This window comes from Ovis canadensis, chromosome 10 (assembly GCF_042477335.2).
Source record: "Ovis canadensis isolate MfBH-ARS-UI-01 breed Bighorn chromosome 10, ARS-UI_OviCan_v2, whole genome shotgun sequence".
Classification (NCBI taxonomy): Eukaryota; Metazoa; Chordata; class Mammalia; order Artiodactyla; family Bovidae; genus Ovis; species Ovis canadensis.
The window spans coordinates 50,564,639-50,591,266 of NC_091254.1; the positions used below are offsets into that span (position 1 = coordinate 50,564,639).

At 40.3% G+C, this 26,628-nt stretch overlaps 2 protein-coding genes across 9 annotated transcripts in view; one reads left to right on the top strand and one right to left on the bottom strand.

Annotated features, from left to right (window-relative positions):
* Nucleotides 1-26,628, top strand: part of PSPC1 (paraspeckle component 1) — a 92,713-nt gene that overhangs the window by 55,826 nt on the left and 10,259 nt on the right. For 2 of the 5 annotated variants that reach the window (XR_011259481.1, XR_011259479.1), the window contains exons 7-9: nucleotides 16,403-16,496; nucleotides 17,125-17,230; nucleotides 18,300-18,433. The gene's annotated coding sequence lies outside the window, so the exon portion shown is untranslated. Of the gene's footprint in view, nucleotides 1-16,402; nucleotides 16,497-17,124; nucleotides 17,231-18,299; nucleotides 19,120-23,508; nucleotides 24,135-26,628 lie in introns of those variants that run through there. The other 3 variants (XR_011259478.1, XR_011259480.1, XR_011259476.1) reach the window with 3 other exon arrangements.
* Nucleotides 18,341-26,628, bottom strand: part of MPHOSPH8 (M-phase phosphoprotein 8) — a 48,729-nt gene continuing 40,441 nt past the window's right edge. For all 4 annotated transcript variants that reach the window (XM_069601734.1, XM_069601732.1, XM_069601733.1 and 1 more), the window contains exons 10-14: nucleotides 26,123-26,277; nucleotides 24,312-24,466; nucleotides 22,669-22,796; nucleotides 21,744-21,827; nucleotides 18,341-21,368 (exon numbers count right to left, since the gene is read on the bottom strand). In XM_069601734.1, coding sequence (XP_069457835.1) covers nucleotides 21,327-21,368; nucleotides 21,744-21,827; nucleotides 22,669-22,796; nucleotides 24,312-24,466; nucleotides 26,123-26,277 — 564 coding nt within the window. In that variant the 3' untranslated portion in view covers nucleotides 18,341-21,326. The remainder of the gene's footprint in view (nucleotides 21,369-21,743; nucleotides 21,828-22,668; nucleotides 22,797-24,311; nucleotides 24,467-26,122; nucleotides 26,278-26,628) is intronic.

A 26,628-nucleotide genomic window follows, 5' to 3' on the forward strand; every position in this document is an offset into this window, starting at 1 on the left:
GCCTCTCTGTCCTGCTTCCCACCAGGCTAGTAACCCTGACACCAGAAATCCACTTTGACCAAGCTTTTTTTTTTAATGAACCAGAAATAGATGTGGCTCCAGGAAGGAGTGTTAACTGTGGTCTAAGAAGTCCTCATAGCCACAGACCCCATTAAGGAGTCAGATTCCTTGCTCCTTCGGAGTCTAGGACTTAAGAGGCTCAACTTCTATCCTAGGGTGGCTTGTTAACTGTTTTTCAAACAGAAATTCTCATGCAGGTCAATGAGAGGAAGGCTTTGTTTCATCCATCCTTTAAAGCAAATTCATATGGATAGATTTCTAGATATATTTGTTTTTCCTGTTTAAATGTTTATTGCTAGTTTTCTTCAGCCAAGAATTGATTTGAAGTCCTGTGGCTGGCAGTCCTTGAAAGTGAAAGTGAAGTCACTCAGTCCTGTCTTGAGTCTTTATGACCCCATGGACTGTAGCTCACCAGGCAAGAATACTGGAGTGGGTTGCCATTTCCTTCTACAGGAAATCTTCCTGACCCAGGAATTGAACCCAGGTCTCCCACACTGTAGGCAGAAGCTTTACCATCTGAGCCACCAGGGAAGTCCTTGGACATCCACAAAAGTCAATGCTTAACTATTTTTAGGCATATGAATGCAGAAAAATGATAAATTTTGAAGAAGGAAACTCTTGGGTTTGAATATAAGTTTTATGTTGCTGTAGTTTTTGGATTCAGACTTTGCCTTTGCTTCTTACAGCCCCCCACCATTATCTTTCCGGGAAGCCATCAAAGTTTTATGATGTGTTGCTGCTATTTAGATTTATGCATAATGATTTATTAGGAAAATTTAAGATACCTTGTTTTTTTGCTTGTTAGCTGTATATTATGCTTAATGGGCCTTTATCTTGAGCCATTAAATCTTGTAAATTATATGTAGGAGGAAGATCAGAAGTTCTTGGAAAATGACACGTTCCAAATTTGGGGGCTGTGAAGTACAATATAGAAATACCTATTCAGATTCTTAATTTCTGCTTTGCAATGTAATGTGTTTATATTTCAAGAAGACGAAATTTAATATATATCCTAGTGTTTGTGCTTCAAGTGTTAGAGATAGGTAAGCCAAGTTATTCACATTATGATCTTTTAGACAATGACTGGATGATTTCTCTGGGTTAAAAATACAGATCTGATATATTTTTTTTTTTCCTTAGGTCATATCCACATAATACACATACTAAATAATTTAGCAACATGTAAACAAGACTGGTTTCAGCAGTCGGATATTGGCAGTAGTGTTCTGCAGCCTGGGTACTGCAGAGACAGCTGTGCCAAAGGCAGTCCTGCCCTCAGCTCTCTGGCATTTGCATTCTAGATCTGAAGACACTCAGTGACAGATAGTTGAGATGACTAGAGAAAATGATAGCTGCTTTATTAGACAAGGAGACTGGAAAATGACTATCTCCGGAGATAAAGGGACAGAACCCTCTTAAGTGTAGTCTGTTCCGATAAAACAGAGTTGTGGTCGAGTAAGTGGTATAGTCAGTCCGCTGTGGTAGCTGCACTGTCCCATGTGGCGGCCACAGGTTGCTGTTGAGTCTTTGGAACAGGACTGGTAAGGCTGGGACTGGGTTTTAATTGCATTATAATTAACTTAAATTTGGTTATCAATGCAGTGTAAGCATATTTGGGATAATTTGGGTATGTGAATTTACTTTTGCATCTTAAGTTTAATGAAACCTAATATATAAGTATTGAAGAAAATTTGCCATTTGAAGTAGATGTGTAAAATAGACACAAAATTGCAGAGACTTGGTATGAAGAAAGAATAAACTATCTCAACCTTTCATATGACTACTTGTTGGTAATATTTTGGATATATTCGGTTAAATAAAGTATACTATGAAGTTAATTTCATTTGCTGCTTTTTTCCCCCCTTCAATGTTGACTTTTATGAAATTGAGAATTTCTTTTGTTTGCATTATTTTTCTTCTGGGAAATGCTGGTCTAGGATAGTAACTGTCAAATTCTGTTATTTTCCTTACATGATTGTAATCCTCGCATCCTGTTACATGGCCTATAGTTATGAATCTGTTTATTTTTATCTTGTAAAAAGAATAACTTGAGGTTGAGGGTTTGCTGAGTGTATGCTCACCGTGAGGTGTCAGGGTGGGACAGTGTTCCTGTATGATGAGTTGGTGTTTGTGCAGGAGTGGCCAGCGCTGCTGAACTCCCAGTTCTCAGGAGGTAGTGACACACGTTTTACACCCTTTACTTTTGTATATTATCTACCTGACACTTTCTTTATAAAATATTTACTGTTAACTCCTGAAGACACTTTGTCATGTAAGATTTCTCCTAAAACTTTGTGAAATTTTCTTCATTTATTTACTCCATTTAATCTAGGAGTCAGTTCTGAGAAAGTTAAGGACCTTATCTGTCAATTAGTGATATATTTTCAGTTCCTAGCAAGTCCTTACTAAATGTTTAGTGGATGAATGACACCAACTGTAAGACAGACTCCGTATTCAGTAATGAGAATACAAAAATGAACCAAATATGGCACCTACCTCTTGGGATTAAGCAAACTGTTAGGCCAGTTGGTAGTAATGAAACGATTAGGAAGTGCTCTGGAAACCCAGAAGCGAATATCCAGTCATGTTGGGAAGACTTCATTAAGATGATCATTTTTGAGCAGGACTTAAAGGTGAGTAAGTATTTGCCCAGGGTAGATTTTTAGGTGGGAGTTGGAGAGAGGACTGTGGGGCAGTGAGCAGTTAACAACGAGCTGTCCAGGGCCAGGAGTCAGGGTGGAGAAGTGAAGATTGTTAAATTTTGAGTTTGAGATGAGGGGCGGGGTCAGGACAGGGGTGGCTAGGTCATAAATGGAAAGCCAGGTGACCACATAGACTATTGATTCCCTAACCCCCCCTCCCCAGCTACACATGCTCCTTGACAGGATCTTTAGTATTTATGAAGGTTCAGATTCCAGCCAAATATTTTACACATAGAGTACGGTTTGAGACCACAGTTGGCCCTTGTGTCCCTGGATTCTGTATCCACATGTTAAACTAACAGCTGACTGAAAAGTGTGGGGGTGGGAGGGGTAGGGAATTCCAGAAAGTTCCAAAAATTGAAACTTCAATTTGTCATAGGCAACTATTTACATAACGTTTGCATTATATTTGGTATTGTAAGTGATGTAAAGATACTTACCATATAGGAGGATGAACATGGTTTATATTCAGATGCTTTGCCATATTATAGAGGATTTTGGTGTTTTGAGGGGGTTCTGGAACCAGCCCCCTGCGCATGCCCAGGGCCGACTGTAGTGATCTGGTGGGAGCAGGAGGTTAGGGTGCTGGTGACCTTGTGGTATCTGGTCTGAGTGCTGGGCCAGTGGTGATACCGTTTGCTGAGACACGGAAGGTAAGTGCTCAGGACTGGGCATGGGGTGTAGCTGATTGAGGGAGAGAATGGCTGTCCACTCGGTTTTGTAATATTTTGGATTTGACTTCCTACAGTGGTTCCTTGGGGTTTTAAAGACTGTATAAAGCTTCTCTATCTGATGAACAATGACCTAGAAAGGCCTTGTCATTTATCACTGAAGGTGACTTAGTACACTTCAAGCTGGTCCTGCTTTTACTGTCTCTCTCGCAGTTATTCTCCATATAATGTCCTGTGCTTCCTTCTAAAAGGCTCCTACCCTGTGCCAGATGCAGTAGTTCTGTCTGAACAGAGCCCCTGCTGTCTTGTTGGCCATGGGCATTATTTGACCTGCTCTTGTGTTTCCGTCCCGCCATCTTTCTGCCCTTGCTCACTGAGCCCTGAGATGGCTCCTGTTTCCCTGGGTCTCTGAGGAGGACCCTTTCCCCACAGAACTAGACCACTTCTCCTCATTCCTATCAGCTCGTCAGTGTGTGGTGCTTGTTTGTTGTACCTGCTTTTTACTTACCTTTTATCAGTGTTCCCAGTATCATGGCACAGTTGGTACTTCTATTTCTTGAACTGGTCTGAGGAGATATCCAAGAGGAAATGGCATAGACTTGAGAGTTTGCAGCTCATCTGTGCGGATGAGACTCCCAGGTTGCTTATTCATTCAGTAGACAGTTTTTAAGCAGCTTTTGTCTTAGCCTGTGTGTAAATAATGAAGAAAACAGACTTGGTCTTTGCCGGCTGTGAGCTTGGAGTCTGGTGAATGGTGAGGGAAACGTGAGAACTGGCAAGTTCTTAGCTGTCATCACAGTGGGGAGTTAGAGCAAGAAGAGCAGGCAGAACATTGGGCAGAGCCGCATGTGTAATAGGATTTGGGAGACTATATGCCCTTATATACATCTATAGAAACATGTCTAAAAAGAGAGTGAGGAGCTAGGAAAGAAGGGAGAATGTAAAGGGAGTGGTTTGGGATGGACAGGGGAGCCTGGGGAGGCGAGGTTGCTGGTACCAGTTCTAACTTAAAAAGGCTCTCACTGCAGTTTTGTGAGTGGCTGAGTTCCACGCAGTGGAGGTTGGTACCAGAGGAGCACCAGGCATTCATGAGAAAGGGCAGCAGGTTGCCAGAGTCCTCTCCAGGAGAGTCTGGTGTTCTCTAATTGAGTGTCAACCAAAGGCTGCTGGTTTTTGAAGGTTCTGTTCTTGTTTTCCTGGCATTGGTATGGCCTGGAGAGAAGGGGACAAGTGGGCCAGAACAGCTTGTCAGGGAGCATGATCGTCATGTGTGTGCCAGCGGACACAGATGGTGATGGTGGTAATTCCTCTAGTGACTGAACTGTCAGGTGGCTCCGTGGTTATGGTTTCCAGGAGAAATAGTTCAGTAATGCTCTGTTTTGAAGGCAATAGTTGTTCCTCTCAGGCTTTGTTTGGTAAATTGGGTATTGTATCAAAAAAAAGATTGAGATATTAGTTTGTACAAATATTGGGAGGAGAAAAAGCATGTAATATGTAATATGAAGAAACTTCTCTTCGGTCTTTTGTGTTGTTAATTCCTATTCAAGGGTTATGCCCTGATTAAGGCTGCTGGCTCCCTTTCACTGCACCCTGTTTTCACTTGTTTGCTTCCGTTATTGTGGTCTTTTGGTTAACATTTATTACTGTTCAATTGGATGGATTCTGGGGATTTTTAAAATTACTTATAGTCATTGTTTGCTTTTCTGGGTCGCCTTTGAGATGGTGTTTTGAAATGTTTATAGATTATATAGTAAACTTAAGTGTATAGTGATAATACTTCATTCCTGCATTTTGGCTTCTGTAAGTCTTCTGACTAGGTGCTTTATGGTGAAGACAGATTAACGTGGGCAGAGTATGAAGAGTGGGTGTGGTGCCACCATCTGGGAACCTGCAAACAGCAGTTTTCTGTTTTGAGATTTCTTTGCTCCTAACGTCAGAGCTGCTGAAAAGTTGGGAGATAAATGCAGTTGGAGAGGATCAAAAATTTTTTCTAGTTTACAGTATAGTGCCATTTCAGGTAAAAATCAGCATGTTACAGTTGTGTGTATATTGTCCTAACTTCTAATGAAGGTCAAATAAATATAATCAAGTTGAATTAGATGTTTAACTTTTTTAATATATATAGCCGAATATGTAGTATTTGAAATACAAATATGTTTTAATACATTTTATTGAATTATGGTTCAATTTCTTGCCTTTATACTTATTAGTGTAGAAAGACAATTGGTTTTTAAGACCAATTAATTAGGTGTTTGAACTATTTCAGTTTTTCATAAAATTTTCCCAGGGCCCTTTATCTTGAATATTTCCTCAGTTTCCCTTGCTCCTCATCATCATCTTTACGGGGCTCCCTCTGGAGGCTGGCCTTGTTTGCTCCCACCCGAGCTGTCGGAACAGCCGCAGCAGCCCCTTGGTGCTCCAGGGCTCTGCTGGATCCATGTGTTCCTCTTGGCATGTGCTCGGCAAGGTTAAGCATTAAGTGAACCCTGGACAGTTCATCATGACCGTTAACTACAGTTCTCTTCCAGTTTGTCCTTTACTAGTTCTTTTCTTTTGGACAGTGTGTGAGCGCACGTACACAGCATGGGTGCTAGTGCCACAGTGCATTTTGCTTTTTTTCTTTAAACGAATTTTATCACATCATGATGTAGGTATTAAAAATGCTAATTTAATGTAGACATTTTATTGCTGTCATGATACTTGGATATATGCTGCTACTACATTTTTTTAATAAATGAATTTAAAAAAAACGTATAGGGTCCACAAATGAATTGTAAAGGATCACGTTATTGTTAGATGTGGATAAAGCCTAGGTATTCACTAGAAGTGGCTGGTGATTCTGAATCATTGGTTCTGAAGAAAGTCTACTAGCTCCATATGAAAAGGGTTTGCTTTATTTAAGGCCAAGGAGCCAGTGTTGGGTGGACACAAGGTGTTCATATTTTTGAGAAACTTCAACTCTTGCGGTTCGAGTACAGCACAGGAGGTAAAGTGCAGTGCAGGGATGGCTGGTGCATACCAGCATGGTTGAGGTTGGTCATATCTGCATGAATTGGGAAGCAGAAGAAGGGAGAATTCAAGAGAGCATGTGTGAATACACAATAGGTCTTGGAGTCTTGTTATCAGAAAAGAGTGTACCTTGTGCTGGGCTTATTAGAGTGTTTGCTCATGTGAAATAATCACCTGCTATGCACAGTTCAGTGGCAGTGCTGGGGACACTTGGTGATTTGGTACAGTACATGTGAAACCTGTTCAGAATTGTTACAGGGAGTTTGGAGAAGATAAGTGGAAATAAGATAAACTAGTTGGGAAGGATATACATACTATGAATGAGAAGGGAATGTTTTTGTTCAGGGCAGGAGAGTTACTTCATGAGTGTGTCCAAAGTTTGGGGAGGTAGAGATGTCCCAGTATTGTCTCCAAGGTGAGCTGCATCTTGTTTCGGGAGCAGGTGGTATCAATGAGGACTCGGTATGAACAAAAGTGTATGAAGTGAGAAGTTAGCCAAAGTGAGACTGGAAAACTAGTCAGCTCTTACTCCATGATATCCACAAGGAGCATAGTGGCAAGAGAGTAACTCCTGAGATTTGTATCTCATAAAAGTTACCTGGATTGTGGAAGGACAAATTTGGTTAAACTCAGACTTGCAGGCCAGACAGCCTGTTGGGATCAGGAACAGGATTGGAGAGTAAAAGTAGGAATCAAATCAAGATATATCAGTGAATTACAGAATGATCAGAACGTGATGGATAATTGAATGTTGGGGAGGTTATGTGGAAGAAAGGCAAGATTGACTGGTTTTGAACCCCAAATCTGGTATACCATTTTGGTGCCACTAACTTACAGGAACAGAGCAGTGAGGTCAGGATGGAGCTCTTCAAGTTCTTGTGACATCTAGAAAGGGTGCTGAGTATGGAAAATCATTCAGCTTAGGAAATGATCTTGGCTTGAGAATTCTGACAGTCATCAACAGTGAGCACCAATTGATAAAGTGTGAAGCAGATAGTTGACCAGTGCACATGTATATAGTTTAGGGGCTGATACACCCTTCACACATCTCTGTGGATGTTTAGGTTGAACTTGAAGGCTTTGGTGAACTGAGTCTTATACTGGAATACAGCTAAACCTTTAAGGCTCCATAGAATACTGCCATTGTATTCATTAGAAATTCACACTTAAATAACTTACTTAATTCATACTTGGTTAATGGCCAGCATTAGTGTGGAAACCAAAGGTGGAATAAGCCCTGTTTAGTGCAGGCTGTGTACTGTAGCAGCATTCAAGTCCTTGGAGACCTGGAAATTCTTCTTTGTCACACCATTGTGTATTAGAAAGCATTAACATCTGATAAAAATCAAGAGGCCTTCAAATACTATTGATGCATAAACTAATTCAGTGTATTTTGAGGTTTTTTAATAATATGCATCTAATACACAAACATGGAGATACAGATTGGTGCACAGTGAAACTTTCTTGCTACTGTCTACACATCACCCAGCTTCTCTGTCCAGGAGCAGCCATGGTTACAATTTCTTGTGCATCCATCTGGAAGGTTTTGTGCATTCACATACATGTTTGTTTACATTCTAAACACAATACATATGCAAGCACACTACACACTTCTATTAATCATCTCACAATATTCTATTTTCAGTGTTCTAAATGATCCCTCACTCTTATACTTACTGGTAGGTCATAGGTATGTGTACCAGATCTTTTGGGGACAGTGTTTCATTGATTCTTTTTTTTTCTCCCCATTATATGCTCTGTAGCATGTTGTTGGGTACACAGAATAGAGACTGTGTGAATATGTCTGTAGGATAAAATTTCTACTAGGCCATTGGGCATGTGTGGTTTTGGGGTCGTCTTTTTTTTCTTTTGATTGTGCTGGGTCTTTGTTGCTACATGGACTTTTTTCTCTAGTTGTGGTGCTTGGGCTCCTCATTGTGGTGGCTTTTCTTGTTGAAGAGTATGGGCTCTATGGTGTGGGCTTCAGTAGACAACATAGGCTCAGGAGTTGTGGCACAGGGACTTAGTTGCTTCGTGGCATGTGGTATCTTCTGAGATCAGGGAATGAACCCATGTTTCCTGCATTGGCAGGCAGATTGTTTACCACTGAGCCATCAGGAAAGCCCAGGTATGTGTGTTTTTAAGATTGTTTTTCAGATACTGCCTTCCTTATTGTGGACAGTGGAAACTTAACATTACCCCCAGCAGTCGTTAGCTGAGGGCATAAACTCAGTAAATGTCAAATGTTGATAGGAAATAATGGCATCTTTGCAGGTGATGGTAAAAGTCTAGGAAGAGAAATTATATGATTGAACTAGGGAGAGCTAATGGGTCAGTGTATTAACAGTGGAGTGCTTGACTTGAAGTTCACCTCTTAAATAGCAAGAGTAGGAAGAACTGGGAATTCTTTATTCTAGAAGAATCCTCCCCCTCTTTGCTGTTGATATTAAAATTTCACTTTAAATTTAAAATCTGATAGTCACAGGTCACTTTCCCAGTATCCACTGTCATGATGAGTATTCTCTCCATGGTGTTCTGTTCCCTCATGCGTGGTGGTTATTATTGCAGGTGAGCAGTGTTCTTGAACATGTGGTATGGCCTTGCTGGTGCTGGGGCTGCAGCTGGGATCCACATCACTGGGGGCGGTGGAAGGGGGTGGGTTGTCCACTTAGCCAGGACAGCCTGGAGGTTTTCCTGAGGAGGGGTGGCAGCTCTTGAGCTGATTATGAATGACAGGAGGAGAAGAAGGCTTGGGAGGTTAGAGGTTGAAGGTGAGTCCTGTTCAAGCTGAGGGGTACCATTTACAGCAAGGAAGGGACTGTAGCTGGAACTGAGTGAACCGAGGGTTCTTACCCCTCTTTCCTCCCATTTTTATCTGACTGAAGCCCTCAACCGTCCCATTGAGTGAAATTTTAGCACCACAGATAGCTGTTTGTATATTGTATTTGTGCTTTATACATAAAATTTAAGATTTTTGCTGACCAACTAATTTTCTCCCTCTTGGGAGCAGTTCTGGCCTATTGAGAACACAAGTCTAGAGCCACGTGTATGGAGGCCATGAGACTCTTACTTGATGAAATGAGAAGCCAAAGAAAAGGCTTGGGCTGGGCCGGGCAGTGATGTGACCTGGTTTGTGGTTCAGAAAAGACATTACTTTGCTAACAAAGGTCCATCTAGTCAAAACTATGGTTTTTCCAGTACTCATGTATGGATGTGAGAGTTGAACTATAAAGAAAGCTGAGTGCTGAAGAGTTGATGCTTTTGAACTGTGGTGTTGAATGAAGAACACTCTTGAGAGTCTCTTGGACTGCAAGGGAATCTAACCAGTCCATCCTAAAGGAGATCAGTCCTGAATATTCATTGGAAGGACTGATGCTGAAACTGAAACTCCAATACTTTGGCCACCTGATGCAAAGAACTGACTCACTGGAATAGACTTTGATGCTGGGAAAGATTGAAGGCGAGAGGAGAAGGGGACAACAGGGGATGAGATGGTTGGATGGCATCACTGACTCGATGGACGTGAGTTTGAGTAAGCTCCAGGAGTTGGTGATGGACAGATAAGCCTGGCATGCTGCAGTCCATGCGGTCGCAAAGAGTTGGACATATCTAAGCAACTGAAATGAACTGACCTGAAAGGCTTGTAGCAGCTCATGAAGGACTTGACTGAAGGAGAGCCCAGGATGCAAGCAACAGGCAGACCAGTGACCAGTAAAGAGAAGGGAAGGGGAGCTGGGTTGGTTCACACAGGCTTTCAATGACTCGGATGCAGTGGGCTCAGCTTTGATGGTCATGAAAGGTGTCTTGTCTACTCTTGAGGGGAGCTCATCTGTGGGCCTCAATGAAGTTTAGCCAGGAAATGACAGACAGTGGAGTCCGATTTTCATCCTTGAAGCCATTTAAATTTCCTATTTTTCAGTCACTTGGATGTAGCTAGATGATCCCACACACACAAATTTAGAATGTTCAAAACTCCAGACTTGTTTCAACTTTTTGTTTTGTCCCAGCAGGAACGTAACCCTATATCTTGTGCCTTTCGTTCCATACTGTTTTCTGGGGTGGGAAAGGGGGGATCTGTTTAAAAGCCTGCCTTCTCTTTTTTCGTTTTACCGCAGTAGCAGTGTTAATGCATTAGTATGTGAACAGTTTCAGTTGAGTGCTGTTTGGAGTAAAGTGGTTCTGGAGCAGTTTATTGAGGGACACTGTTTGAGTTGAGGCTCTAAAGGGGTTCTTGCTGCCCTGCCCACCTTGCTTTGTGAAATCAGTTAGCAGGCAGCTTTCCAGGCTCTCACTGGAGTTCCTGGAAGTCACAGTGAGATTTTTAAAATATGTCTTTGTAAGCCCTCATGGTGACCAAAAATGGGAAATACGATAGCATATATAGTTTAATAAGGTACTCAAGGGAGTGCCGAGGTGCCCACACATTTCTGTAGTTCCTGTGGTGCTTTGTGAAGGGTTGTGGGGTCCTTGGCCAAGTGGCGGGACATCAAGCAGCCCTCCTAGCATTTGCTGAGGTGAGCATGTTGTATGTTCAGATGTTGTGGAGACATAAAAAGTTTGAGAAGTGAGATTTATGATGGATGATTTTATGGTTTTTTTATGCTGTGTTTTTATGTTTTCTAGTCATCTAGTTTGGAGAGTTGTGAATTTCTCAAACTCCCCAATAATCAATACAATTTTGCACTTTTAAAAATTGTGACAGGATTTTTTTAAAAAACTCTCCCATTTTTTGACTTTTCAGTCCCCCCCCCCATTTTTTTTTTCTTCAGAAGAAATGGTTGGAATCTTGTGCAGTGCTTATGAACAGAGCATTAAGACATTTAACCACCTCAGTGTATTGAGTTGGCCAAAAAGTTCATTTAGATTTTTTTCTGTAAGCTATTATGGAGAACCCCAACACATTTTTTTCGCCTGCTGAATTTTCAGGGAAATACTGTTTGGGACACACTAACTCAGAAACAGTTTCTGTGAGAGAGGCCTGGTAGCTGGCACCCAGAGTGAAAGAGCGTCTGAGAAGGTGAGCCTCTGGCCACCTCGCTGAGGTCGCTCAGCACCTATTTCCACCTTGGATTTAAGTAGATTTAAATAGATGATCAACTCTCAACAGTGCACATTAAACTTGTTTGATATTTTGGGGTTGCAAGAGAGTCGGACACAACTGAGCAACTAAAGAACGATGTCTCCTAAGTACAGCACTGTGATATTATTCATTGCATATGAATGCGTAGTGGGTTCTGCAAGAAATGCTTTTCCTAGTTTGTTCATTTACATGGTATCTTCAATGTAAGTTAGATGCTGTTTTTAAGTGGTTTGAAGTATATGTTGAAAAAACTTGACTGTTCATTCTATTTCCTTTTCATTATCTGTGAACATGGTTAATTTGTGAAGTAACTACTGTGGGATTCTGTGTGACAGTAATGTATTTGGAATATTGAATTTTTAAAGTAAACAGTGGAGGCTGAACAAGTAATGTCATCTTGAGTACAACACACAGTTTATCGTTGCTGTAGCTGAACTTGCTTTTAAAACTTAACCTGAGTATACAACCACAGAGGCTGGTTTTCTTTGGCTTTTTGGGGGAGGGCACTTGAGAAGTACTATCACAACCCGATAATGCTGCTGGGCTTTTTCCCTTTAAAAAATTATTTTTTTGCTGTGCTGAGTCTTCACACGCTGTGCATGTGTTTGTCTTAGTTCCAAAGAGCAGGGGCTGTCCTCCAGTTGGAGTGCATGGGCTTCTCTTGTGGAGCACAGGCTCGGCGTGCGTAGGTTACAGTAGTTTTAGCTTGTGAGCTCAGGCGTGTGGTACAGGGGCTTAGCTGCCTTGAGGCATGTGGGTTTTCCCAGACCAGGGGTTGAACCGGTGTCCTCTGCATTGGCTGGCAGATTCTTAACCACAGGACCATCAGTGAAGTCCCTGGATTTTTTTTTGTTTAACTTTTGTTTTGAAGAGTTTTGCTTTCTCTGTTTCGGGTTTTGTTTGTTTTTTAACTTGAAATGCCTTTGTAGGAATTTGGGAACATAATTAAGTTTGACAATTTTCAGTGGTGTTTTTCAATTCCAAGGTCTTTTTTTCTCTTATGACAATTGCTTTTGCACATATGGCAGATACATTCAGAATGTTCTTCTGCAAATTAGTTACACATTTCATTTTTCATGGGGAAGACACCTAAGGGTGAAGTTGCTGAGTGTTGCGTATGAAACAGCCAAGCAGTTTTCCAGAGTTGCTTGGCCTTGTAGCCTGAGAGCAGTGATGATGCCTGCAGCTCTGTATCCGTTCCAGCATCAGTCCTGTTGGTTTTCACTGTTGAGACGCAGGTGCATTATGTTTCCCTAGTAACTTCTCATGGTGATTACCTTTTCAGATAGTTTTGGCCATTAAGGTACCTTTTTAGTGAAGCACATTTGCCTTTCTTTTACCATACTCTTAATTGCTGTTTATAACTAGATTGTGTAAGTTTCATTACTAGCTGGTATAAAACTCACTGATCTGTGTATATAACCTATGAGATTATATATATATGTATATATATATATATATATTTTTTAAGTACAGATAGCTTTTAGAATTCTGAAAAGCCAGATGATGTTGGGAATTCAAATTGAATGTTTTTATTACATATTTTTGTATAATACCAGCTGAAAGATGAAACTTATTAGTTGAACTTGTGATATCTTTTGGCATGATAACATGGGTGGAAGATCCACGAACCTGATAGAAAGTCAAAGCCTTAGATTTTTTAAGTTTTATTGCAAATTTTCAATCCAGAAGTCATGAAAATTAAAGTCATGTTGAGAAAATGTCTACCTTCTAATAAATTCAGTCAATTGAAGGTGTATTTTCTTGTATCATGTGTTCATCAGTTGAAATTGTATTACATCAAAAAGCAGGAAGAACTTGTAAATATGTATTGTTATGTTTTTAACAGATTCACTGCTTTTATGTTTTCTTGGAAAATAATGACATCTGAATTTTTGGTATACTGTTCTCTTAATCACAAACTATTTCTCTATAATCTTTGAAGACATATTCTTTCTTGCTTATAGAGAATGTATTAGGTAATAGAATGAGATTATTTCAGTAAAGAGTACAGTACATATTTTGTCTGTTGTAAGTTGCCTATGGTAGTGGCCTTTGGTTTATTGTTTTAGCAGCCATTATTGTGGTGTCTTTGCCATCAAGGCAGAGGATCATGTTTGGTTCTGCATAAGATCACAGAGGGTAACAATCAGGAGGATGTCCCCTTCTCCATAACTACAAACTTCAGAATTTCTCAAAAGGCATTTGCGAGCTTGCTAATAAAGAATGTGATTCCTTTATGGTTCAATACCACAGGAGTCTGCTCTAGAGGAGAACATTACCTTTGGGGGTGATTTCTGGCAAGGTATTTTTCACCATGAGCCATTATTAAAATCCTATTTCTTCAGTTTTTACAATTCATGTGTTGTAATTGGAAGAGCTTTGTAGAGTATTCCTCAACCTCCTTACTTGTTGAATTATGTAGTATTTATCTTCCATAGTTACTTCTTGCAATGTACTATTATTTCTATATAATTTATATAATAGACTATGTAATAATAATTGACTTGTATACTCAGCGGAAAATGAGAATGTGAGTACTCCATCTCATTGGTACATAGTTGACTGTTAAGAATATGCCTTCTGTATTTTTAATGTTTGTTTCTTTGAGAAAAGTCATCAGAAAAGTGCATGTAGTATTGGCTATTCACATTTCTGACTGTGTGAAAAAATCTTACGGTGTGGTTGGAGTCTTTTTGGTTTTCACTGTTACCAGCCATTTCAGATGTACTGGCATGGAATGTAAAATCAAACATTAATTCTCACACAGCTCTTTTTTTTTTTTTTTTAAAGTAACTCTGCCAATGACTTAAAATATTTATGAGTGCTTTGTGCTGGTGAATGGGGGCTAGTCTTCGTTGCAGTACTCAGATTTCTCATCATGGTGGCTTCTCTCTTGAAGCACGTGGGCTCAGGATTTGTGGTACGAGAGCTTAGGTGCTCTGTGGCATATGGAATATTCCCGTACCAGGGATCAAACCTGTGTGCTTTGCATTTGCAGGCAGATTCCTATCCACTGTGAAGACCTTACAAAGTTCTGATTGAGCTTTTCATCCTAAAATTAAAAACAGACCACGTTTGTCACCTAGTTTTGGTATAGTTACAGCTTCAGATTTTAGTTAAAGAACTTTTTTTAGAGAATTTTTTCACAGTCCAGTGATTAGGAATTGGCACTTTGACTGACGGTCCTGGGTTTGTTGTTTGGTTGGGAAACTAATTTCCCACAAGCCTTGTGGCACTGCCAAAAAAGTTATTTAAATGCAATTTTTGGTTTTCACATTTTTAATATTCCTCAGGATCAGAAAATATTAAAAGGATATGAAACTTCTGTATCTCCTCAGATTCTTAACTCCAAATTATGAGCATCACTGAATGGATGTGGGTAGCAGGACATCTGTAAGTGTCTTACTGGTTACAATCCAGTGCAGAGTAAATCTGGCCACATTTGGTATGAGACTACATCATTATTTTAGTTTTTTGTCTGTGCTGGGTCTTCGATGGTGTGTAGGCTTTCTCTAGTTGTGGAGTGGGGGCTATTCTCTGGTTGCCGTGGCTTCTCTAGTTGCAGAGTACCAGCTCTAAGGTGGGTGGGCTTCAGTAGTTGCGGCACGCAGGCTTAGTTGCCTCACGGCATGTGGGACTTCGAGACGAGGAATCGAACCTGTGTCCTTTGCATTGGCAGTGGATTCTTAACCACTGTACCACCAAGGAATCTCAGAGACTACTTCTTTACACAAAACTCTAGGGATTGTTTTTAAATATTGAATTAAAGGATTAAGGTAAACCACCCTTTTTAAGACTGGCAACTAGCAGTTTCTGAATTCTGGAGAGTACCTTTTAGTTTTCAGTGTAGTTAGTGCTTTGCAAAATTTGTGGGTTCACTGAAGGTAATTAAAATCTTTAGTAGTCCGGGTATCATTGTGTCTGTAAGAAGTAATCCGGGTGTCCATTTTATTTCCATTTTTCTTCTCATCCTTGGTTTTACCAAAGATAATGTAAAACTAATGTAGAATGCTAGTTGCAGATGGAAATAATATAAAACCTAATTTTTGTTGATTTATGGCATGCTTTGCTTGAAAAAGTATTTAAAGTTTTTAAACTGGGACTATGGAGCCTGTTGGCTGTGAGTCTGTTTCACATGCAGCAGTTTCACATAATTTTTGCATGCTTTTGGCAGGGAGGGTGATACTTCATCCAATTTTCAGGTAATCTGAGACCTAAACGGGTTTGAAAAGTACCAGTTGAGGATAGTTACTTCTGGTATATTTGGGTCACTACTAGTAGTGAGCCTAAAACTAGTTATTTACTTCTCAATTATAATTGTGTACTACGGCACTAGTATTTCAGGGATGCTATTAAGACACATTTCATACGGATGAGGTAACAATAAACATAAACCTGTACCCCAGCAGAAAACCTGGAGTGCATGCTGTCTTGGTAGGTAAGAAGTCATCTGATGGAGCACAGCAGGTTTTATGTGCCCTGCTTTGGAGCAAGCCGAATAACGTTTTGTAGATAGAATAGGAATCGGGATCCTATGTAGGATTTTGTATTATAAGCGTCACGGGGCTGTGATGAGGAACCAGCAGTCCAGACAAGAGGACCTATCTATGGAAAATGAAAACAGGACACTACCATCTAGGATTTAAGTGTTTTCTCTGCTGCCGAAACACAAAATTGAGCAGAATTTTAAGTCAGTTGATTTTCTGTCAGGAAAGAAAGTACAGTCTTGACTGAATGGACATAATCAGATGAGGTAGAGATTTAAACGGCGTCTTGGTGGAACTTAATTACTGTCAAATGAGATAACATATATGATTTTTAATTTATCATTTAAACTTGTTTTTAAACGGCTAAATCTGATTTTATTGTAATCCTAGGAGAAAAGGAAACATGGATGAAGCTACTTGAAATTTGGCTTCCTGTGTGAGCCCAAAGTTGAGAACTGAGGAAAACTTGCCAGTTTCCTTTCAGGTCAGCCCTCACCTGCAGTCGCCACTCCTTTCATCTTCCCCATGCTAGGACTTGCTGAATGACCTGGTCCACGTGTTAGCATTAGAACAGGTTATGGGCAAGTTGAAACCCGTGCTTCTGTCTTTGTATGCGACTCGGAGGGTTGCTACCCTTGTTTGTGGAAGATTTGAGGTTTTAGCTCCAATTTCCCCCACTGGTGATAATATACTGATTTGTCTTTAGGCAAGACTGGACAGGGAATAGAAATGCAATGAACAGGTCCTATTTACGCAGGAAAAAAGTCCCTCCTGTTTTCTAGTGATTCTCAGCCTAAAATTTTAGTCTTGTGTCCCTTAGGAAAGCGTATAATCTTAAAAATGACTCAACATCGTAAAATCAGATTCAACCTGGGACATGCACTCCCATTTTTTCCCTTGGTGCTTTCTACCTTTTTAAGAGTATTTTAGAAACAGATTTTCTAATATTTTAAAAAATCATAAAGTTCTTTACAGTCATTCACACTATATGATCATTATTGACAACCATCATGAATGGTATATTGTCATCCTAATAGATCCCAAAAGTATTAAGGATATTTCTTCCCTCACCCCCACCCCAATCTGGTGATTTTAATCTGTTCTTGTTACAGTGGTCTTGGGGAACAGGAACCTCAGCCTTTCCTGAGTACTGCTTGTGAGAGGAGACCGATGACATCAGACCACTGGCTTAATAGGGTCCCAGGGGATCTGCACACAGTGAGTGAAAAGCACTGACTTTTGGGAAGTGTCACCTTTTCAAAGCATCTGAGGTCTCATGGACACACAATATGACAGCTGTTTATCAGGCTGCTATCTAGCCCTGGAATTACATTGGGTTGTTGTTCTCAAAGCTTCAAGTCAAAATCACTATCACCTGGAAACTTCCTGAAAATGCCAATTCCCAGCTCTACACATTGTCTACTGAACAGGACCTTGCTGGGGGTAGGGGGTGGTGGTGGTGGTGGTGTGCAGTGGGATCCAACAATTTATTTATTAAACTTTGGACACACCACATGGCTTATTGGGATTTCACGTCCCTGACGTGGTAGTGAAGGCACTGATTCTTAAGTTCTAGACCAACGAGCTCTACCCTGCCTGCCCTACCCTTTAAAAATTCATTGTTTTATTTTTAAAAACTCTTTTTACTGATTAATCAATTATAATTTATAATTGCTCTTTGAAAATAGGTTTACAGAGAATTACTTTATCCTTTGGGGGTTTTGTTGGCATTAAATTTTCAGAGTGTTTTGGTACATAGGTTCCTTCCTTAAGTGAAAAAATATGCAGAAGAAAAAACCCCGATTTACACAGGCCAACCATGCTGTGATGCTGAAGATACGGCTTTATATGGCCAATCTACTGCTTTTCATTCCAGACTTTATTTTCTGGTCAGTGAAAAGAAACTTCATTCAAGGAAAACAGTAACTTTGACAGTTAAATAAAATGGAAGATGTATATTTAATTCTAGAAGGAAGAAGTGGTGTCTTTTTCCCTGTCAGAAATCTTACAACAGACTGCTGGGCCCCACTGTGTGACTTAAAGGCCCAAGAATTTTCATTTCTTAACAAGGTGGTGCTAGGGACCTGGTTTTCCAAACTCTTAAGGTACTCTTAATCTCTGTATACGAGTTCACAATGAAACACTAGTTATAGAAAGTTTTATAAGTCAAATCAGGTGTTGAATTCTATCCTAGCAAATAATTTGTAACAGAAACCTTGTTTGTTCTTTAGAAAAATATATGCTATTACTTCCTATTTTCTAACAATGAATTTACTTCCCCCCCCAGGTGAAATCATTCTATGGGAGAAATTAATGACAAAGGAGAAATGAGCCAGAAGAATCTTGTTTTATTTTTCAATTTATTACCACTCCGTTATAAACAACCTGTGGATAGATGAGCAGTCATGACACTTTATCCAGGTTTGTTTTCCTCAATTGTATACCTTTCCCTGGCACACTGACTGACTACCACAGACCCAGCCCCCACCCCCTGGAACTAGAAAGTGTTGTAGGTTAAAAAAAAAAAAATACCCCAAGTAACCTACAATTTTGGGTTAGTCCTCAAGATAAAGGAACTACTTATACGTTGTTATTACCATTTTCCAGCCCCCACGAGTAAAGCTCTTTTGTACCAGTTGGGAGAAGTCAAGCCTGGAAAAGAGCTTCATTGCTTGCAGATCGGCAGAGGGAAGTGGTGTAGACGCCCTCATTGTCCTGAGCTTACCTAGCAATGTTTTTCAGAATGACTTAAAAGGGTTTGTACTGTTTTATGCCATAAAACAGATTTTCTACTACATTCATGAAAATTTTCTAAATTCTCTTAAGACTTTATATATTTGGCCATGTGGGATCTTAATTCCCTGAGCGGGATTGAACCTTCACCCCCTGCATTGGAAGCATGGAGTCTTAACCGCTGGACTGCCGGGAAAGTCACAAATTTTTCTGAATTCTTATTTTATAGATCAATTTTTGTTATTCTCATATCTATATCCTATGGTTGCAAAGATACTATAAGGCATTAATCATAAAACACTCTAAAGTCTGTCAACTTTCTGTATGCTAAAGTCTTACTACTAAATAAACTAGCAAATTCTCATATGACTTAACTCTGGAAGTGTAACAGTTCCAAGTAGAATTTTAAAAGTAACACTTGGGCTTCCAATTGAAACTTCCTGACATTCCACTGAAGAAATTCTACAAATTTAAGATGAGAATGTCTAGCAAAGGCAGTAACTCCCCATCCAGCCATACTTCAGCATTTATTGGTAGGTATATTAGATGCTTCTCTTTGGTGCTAGTACCATAAACAAGGATATATAATGTGCTTTCTGTTGCAGCCACATTCATGAGAGTTGACCAGGTCTCTGGTAGGTTAAAATGGACCCAAGTTTGCATTATGTCCTTACCTCAGTATATACACTGGAAAGTAGTAATTGCTGAGGAGTCACGGTTTTTAGAGTTAAGAGAAAACTGAAGTAGAAAAATGTGTACTAATGGCTCTTCAGTGAGTCTGGATAATGAGCAATGCAATCCCGTTTGTAGTTGAGATGATCTGTGGCCGTAAGCCCAGTTGTAGTTATGGGGCTTGAGATGGCTTTGGTTTCTACTCACAGCAGTAGCAGCAAATCTGCAAACCTTTGATAGGGTACTCCTTGAAAATTGGGTTTTTCAGAGCAATCATTATACACACATATGGAAGTATTACCTGAAGGATCTGATCTGATTAGCTGCCTTGTCAGTTGGCAGTTGAGAGGTTCAAGACCTCATCATCCTGAAGCCACAAGGGTCAGAATTTCCCCACCCAAGGGCACATCTGCTTAGGTTCACCTGCTATAGACAGAAGTGAGTTTAGATGAAAACTATATTAACCTGCATGGCTCTACAAGTGGTTATATTCCCAGTGCTCTTATAAAGGTGTGCTCTTATGGTAATGGGAATGATCTTTAAAAACTCACTTCTCTTACAATCCTGGACCAAGTGCACTGCTGCTGACAGATCTTGCAGCTGTGAAGTCAGATGCAGAGGAGTACAGGATACAATACAGTTGAAAAGTCTAACGCAGGTATTGCTATTGCTAAACCAGACATTTCACATCACCTTTTTGTTGAAGTCCTGAGACTTGAGATAGAAAATAGACAAACGTTGTGTTTTATTGAGGACACTGTAGGAAAAGTCAGTTTAACCCTGAAATATCTAGACAGTGTATGTGGTTTGCTCTAAGTATCCACAGGTTCTGCCTGCATCTAGGGCAGAAAAAAGTTCCCCAAAAGCACACCAGGAACCCTCTACACAGAATTAACATTAACACCTAGCATTTACTTTGTTTTAGAAACTGTTAGTCCAGAGATGATTAAAAGTAAAAGGTGGGACTAAAAGGGGTTAAATGCAGATACAACATATGATTTCATATAAAGGACTTGAGCATCCTTGGTATCTGACGGGGTTCTGGAACCCAGACATTTCTGAAAATTTTTCATTAAAATTTAACTCAGTATATAACCAATTGAACTTAAAGATTTTATACATTTCTATAATCCAGACATCTTGCTTTATTAGTCTGCCAACTATTTCTTGAAAGAATGGAAGCCTTAGACCTGTGGGAAATCACTTGACAGGAGGCTCAGTGTGGCTGATCTTCCCAGCATTCAGAGCACAGACCCATCTGATGATTTGGGTCCAAGAACAAGGTTACAGTTCACATGTAGTATCACCTTTTATGCCTCATGTAATGTCCCAGTTTGTTTTTTTCTGCTCTACCTCAGATTCTGGTTTATTTTCTTTGCAAACAATAAAGGATAACTGCACATATATAAAGCTGTCACTTACTCAGGATCGATGTCAACAGTTTGTTGGAAAGGTCAAACCTTTCTCGAGTTTTCTTTAGATTTGTCCTACTTTGAGGGCTGCGAACTCACACCTTATCTTAGTGCCTGGGTAACTTAATGTAACATTCCTGCTGGGGCTTTTTAACACAAAAATTCACTAGGGCTAGTAAAAAAATTTTCAACTTAAAAAAAATTTTTTTTTTTAATTTTTAAAAATAATCCCCATATGTACCATTCCACATTGTGGAAAAACATAGTCTGGACACAACACTGAGATTCAGAACACTTGCACAAATACTTACATCTGTGTTTTATGTTAGACCCACTGTGTCCCATCTCAACAGACTGTAACAGATGACTGGCCTTCAATGCAAGAGGCTTACAGAAGAAACTTTAAATTTGGAAATGTTAGCTGTGCCAGAATTCCAAATTGCTTCAAAGAGTATTTAGAAACAGGTCTTAAGAGTAACTCTTCCAATTCTTGCTGGTCACTGTAGCTGTACTCTGTATGCACCTATTAGCAATTTAACCTGTTGAAAGGAAAAAAACAAAAACAGCATATATTTCTAGTTTCCCTTAGTTAGAAGAGAGGAAAAAAAACCCTTGTCTCTTTGGCAGGATTCTCAAAGGCAGGATTCTCAAATTGGTTGGTTATCAGTGTAGTGGCTAGATTATCATTATTTTAATGAAAGATCCAAGTACTTGACCTTTTAGGTTACTCCCTTATTCACTCTAGCTAATGATCATCCACGTGGAAATTAAATATCAAAGTATACAACATACAGATGTGTACCATGGACATCAGAGGGTTAAAGCCCATCTCAGATCTAGGCAGGAACACAACAATCCTGAAAACTTGAAGAAACACTTGAGCAGTGACACTAGATGCAAGAAAGGATTCTCACCTTAGCAGAAGGTGCTTCCGTCAGTCTTATGAACATTTTATTGAGGCCTGCCACAGGGCTGAACGAGTAAACAAAATGACTGTCCTGGGGAAGAGAGCAAACGAAGATGAGCATTTTTGTAGACAGCCATCTCTATCTAGAAATAGCCAAACTCCAGACATCTTTAGACTCTAATGACACAGAAGAAAATACACATTTTGTTGGCATCTCCTTATAAGGTAACATGCTGTGATTACTTTTCCCTTGACTTAGATACCTTCATCTGGAAAAGCAATATAGAGATAAATCCTTCATTAATATGTATCCAGTCATATATATACAGCATGAGTATTAAAAATCTTCATAACCAGTTAATTTTAATTCAGCCTAAGGACAGACATTTGTATATGGCAAGTGAAAATGAAGTCGCTCAGTCTTTGCGACCCCATGGACTGTAGCCCACCAGGCTCCTCCATCCATGGAGTTTTCTAGGCAAGAGTACTGGAGTGGGTTGCCATTTCCTTCTCTAGGGGATCTTCCTGACCCAGGGTTTGAACCAAGGTCTCCTGCATTGTGGGCAGCTTTACTGTCTGAGCCACCAGGGAACATCTTCAAGGGCATTTTTAATTTAAAAAAATTATAGTAAAATGGTCACTATGTAAAAATCAAAAATTATACTAAGATAACTAAAATACAAGCAGCACAGTGTTTGCATTGGGATTTTTTGAAACTTGACAGCATGCTTTTCTTACTTTTTGAATTTTAAGTGAACATTTGTAATTATAATGCATTTAAAGGCATATTTAAAATTAGTTTTCAGACCATGAGAATTTTAAAACAATGATTACTGGGTTACTGCCATTTCCAAAAACTGCAATTAATAGAATTTATAGGTCATCTCTGGTTTTGATTAGAAGAATGTATTAATCAGTAATGAGAGACTTACCAGAAAAACAGGAAGTTGAAATTTATCATTTAAAACAACAGCTTGTACACTACATGGTCCACAGAGGCGAGCAATGACCTCTTTACCCAGAAAGTTTGCATGGAAGATAAACAGCAGGACGCCAGAGCCTGAATCGAGGAGATGTAAATACAGATTTTAATTTCCATCCGAAGACAGCACCTTGCAGAGCTTGAGGGCATCATGAGAGCCTAAGTGCACAGGCCATCCACAGGGGAATCCTATTAGAAAACGTGTTCATGAAGGTCATGTTTATGTTCCTGCCAACCTGAGTGACTGGGATCCAGGGGCAGAGTGGTCCTTAACTCTAGTCTGACAGACACATACTTGATCCAAACAAAGGATATGACCAAGGGACTCTAATCAATTTGCTGGCATTTGTTTCATGGTTATCAATATAAATTGTTTTCCTTCAGTTTTAAGAGCTACACACCCCTCAAGATACCAAGGTCAATGCGTACTTTTAAAGGTGTTGGCTGGAAGTCCTGGTCTGGGTGGGGCTTTGAGAATAGATTGAGGAGACCATATGCCTAGTCTCAAGTGTCAGAATAGCTGGGTATCTTGGTAAGATTTCAGATGAGTTAAAAAACGTTGTTAGTGGTTGCAGACATTGTGCATGTGCAGAAAAAGCCATGTGTAACCCAGGGCTGTCCAGCTGCACCAGAGCACTGGTGTGGATGCCCAGCAATGCACACGGTCCACTTGGACAGTCAAATCCACAGCTGACTAATAACTAAGATGTTAGGAATGACTGGCTTTGATTGGTAGAGCTGTAGCTTAAGTTTCCATTAACAAATATTTAAACAAAACATTTCAAACCAGTTGATCTTAAAGGAAATCAACCCTGAGTATGTATTGGAAGGACTGATGCTGAAGCTCAAATTGTTTGGCCACCAGATGTGAAGAGCAGACTCACTGGAAAAGAACTCTGATGCTGGGAAAGACTGAGGGCAGGAGGAGAAGGGGGCAGCAGAGGATGAGATGGCATCACTGACTCCATGGACTTGAGTTTGAGCAAACTCTGGGAGTATAGAGGAGGACAGAGTGTGGCATGCTGCAGTCCATGGGGTTGCAGAGTTGGGACACGACTGAGCAACTGAACAAGAACAAACAAAACAAAAGCCAGAACCCAACCCAATTCCCACCTTTCAGGCCAAGAGAGTGCTGTCTCCATTCCATATATTCGGCACCCGTGTCCTAGAGGCGGCCATGGTCTCACCTGCCAAGTAGCTGTTAAGCATAAACTCATAGGAGGCAGGACTGAAATTCTCATCTCTTACTACTCAGCTTTACAATGGGACAACACATTTTCTTTATTCTTCATCTCTTTAAAAGGGCAAGACTCAGTGATAATAAAATTCAAGAAAATATTGGTTCTGGGCTTACCGTGTTGAAAGCTAGATTTCAGTAAATTTTAATAAAAAGTATTATTAAACTTCTAAAACAAATGTAAAGACTGCTGTGTGGACTCCTCAGGGTCATCTACAATGGTATCGGCTGCATCTTGTTCGTACCTATTTTATGTAATTAGTATACATGATGGAGTTTGTTAAGGTTTTCTTCAAAGAAAAGGTTATTAATGTTTATAATGTCACATTTCAAAGTGGGAGAAAAAGAAGGCTTACCTTCTGGTATAGTCTGTGGGGGTCTGTAATTGAAATCCATCGAGAAATCTGGCCCCTCACAGAGGCGATGGCATGCTATTGGGAAGACTGGTTCCAGTAGTGCAAGACGTGCTTCAAAGTAATCCTTGATAGTTTCTTCAGCTACTCTCGAAAGTCTAATAAAAAAGCAGAGTAAAAGCTGTTCATGTAAGAAAGAATCCTGAGGCGCAAAACAATCGGACTAGTGAAACCTTCCCAGCACCATCTTGAAAAACTCCTGTCCCTTGCTGTTTGTTCTGAGCACTCCTACGGGACACAGTACACATCTGTCTGTCTTAGATATCCTCTTATTCCCCCACCCCCTGAGTCTTCTGCGTTGTGCCAGGCACACAGTTGGAGCTGAACACAAACTCGTCAAATGAGTGCATGAATGATCAAGGAGAATCAGAAATAAGAATTCTGCTAGAAAATAAAGCCAAGAATTGTCACACAAAATCTTGTTATAGTACTTGGTTTAGAAAGCAGTCAAATAAAATGATTGGTGCTAATTCAGAAAGTATTTTGAGACTGTCCTGCAGGTAAAGTGTAACTAACTGACCTGACCCAAACCCCCCCTGCCACCTTCCAAAAGATGCTCTGCTTTAAGGAGCGTAAAATCCCCAAAACCATTTACTCACAGATGTGAAACAAAGCCCAGCATGCCTGGACCCTCAGCCGTGGGCAAAGCAGGCAGGCTAGTCTCTCTACTTGGTGGCCACCTATAACCAATACCTGGCTGCTGAAGCTCTCAGGGATGGCAGCCCAGGTTGCCAGAACACCCCCTTATGCCTTTTTTTGGTCTCTTGTCTGAAATTTGCCTGTATCTGGAACGAGAATAACCATCTTTCAGGCGTGAAGATACAAGTCCTATCTTACCCTTGGTGGGCGAGGAGGAGAGGGGCTCTGCTACCTGACAGAAAGCACCTCACCTACAATAGTACTGCTCCTGAAGCTCCTGTTACATGTAAGCAAGAGAAGTAATAAAAAGCTACTGAATTACTTTTATGGACTTCCAATAACATCTAATGATTTTTAATTCATTTGAAAAGGCAGGAACTTGAATAACTAAACTGTGATAATTTCCAGACAATGTAATAACCATTCAGCACTAAAAAACAAGTTTATCAGGCTGCGTAAAGACGGGAAGACAACATGAATGCTTATCACAAAGATGCAAACCTGGAAAAGGGCAAATACTGTATGAGTCCAACTAGCAGTAAAAACATCAATGGTCTCCAGGGTTTGGGCAAGTTAACAGGTGGAGGAGCACAGAGGATGTTTAGGGTGGTGAGTTGAGCGTGTGACAGGGTGATGGTGGGTACATGTCATCACATTCACCCAAAAACAGGATTTGTGACACCAAGGGGAACCTCGGGGGGCTCTAGGTCAGGAGGATGTGTGGGTTAGCCATGATGGTGGGTCCCCATCACTGGGGGTCCACTGACTGTAACAGCCTCACTGCCAGAGTAGGACAATGCATGTGGGAAATCGCTACTTTCTGGTCAACTTCACTCAGAACCTACTAACTGCTCTCAAAAATTTTCTCTCTTAGAAACAATGAAGTTTAAATGGTTTTAAGAAAATCTTTGGAAGCCAAGTGAAGAGTGTAATTAAGATTTTAAGATGATACTCCTAGATAGAAAGGCGTAGTCCTCAATAACTTGCAGACTTTGTACACCACTTTTAAAATTCATCTTCTTAGACCAGAAACCCATCGTGACTTGTACTTATCTTTTTCTGAGCTTACATACACACTATCCATTACATCCAGGGCATACTCCTCCCACACTTACGTCTCTAAGTGGCTCTTCAGCAGGTCGTACACCAGCACGTTGTTGCACTGCTTTGCAAAATGCAGCGCACTGTTCTGGTGCTTTGACAGAATATTGCAGTCAGCTCCACATTCAATGACCAGCCGGACGATGTCCGAGTTTCCTCTTTTACAAGCCTGTGTCAGAAGTAAAGGAGTAAAAATTACTCAGCTGTGATCAGTGACAGTTCCTCTCTGAGCTGAGAGTTCTCCATGGAGAAGGATCCCTGGGGTTGGAAACTGGCTTGGAAATAGAAGTCCTTTGGTCCTCCTGCGACTGTCCCTCCCTTCTGCTTCTCTGCCATTTCCCTCCCGATTTGAGTTTAGCCCGCCTCTCTCCTGAGCTTAAGATTCACATGTTAAACACCTGAGCATTTACAGTATGTATAAAAATCCTACCACAAGTCTGCAAACCAATCCATGCCACCCACTGTAATGGGATATTTCACAGCAGCATCAAAGCCCAGCCTCTATTCTGATGAAGTCTTT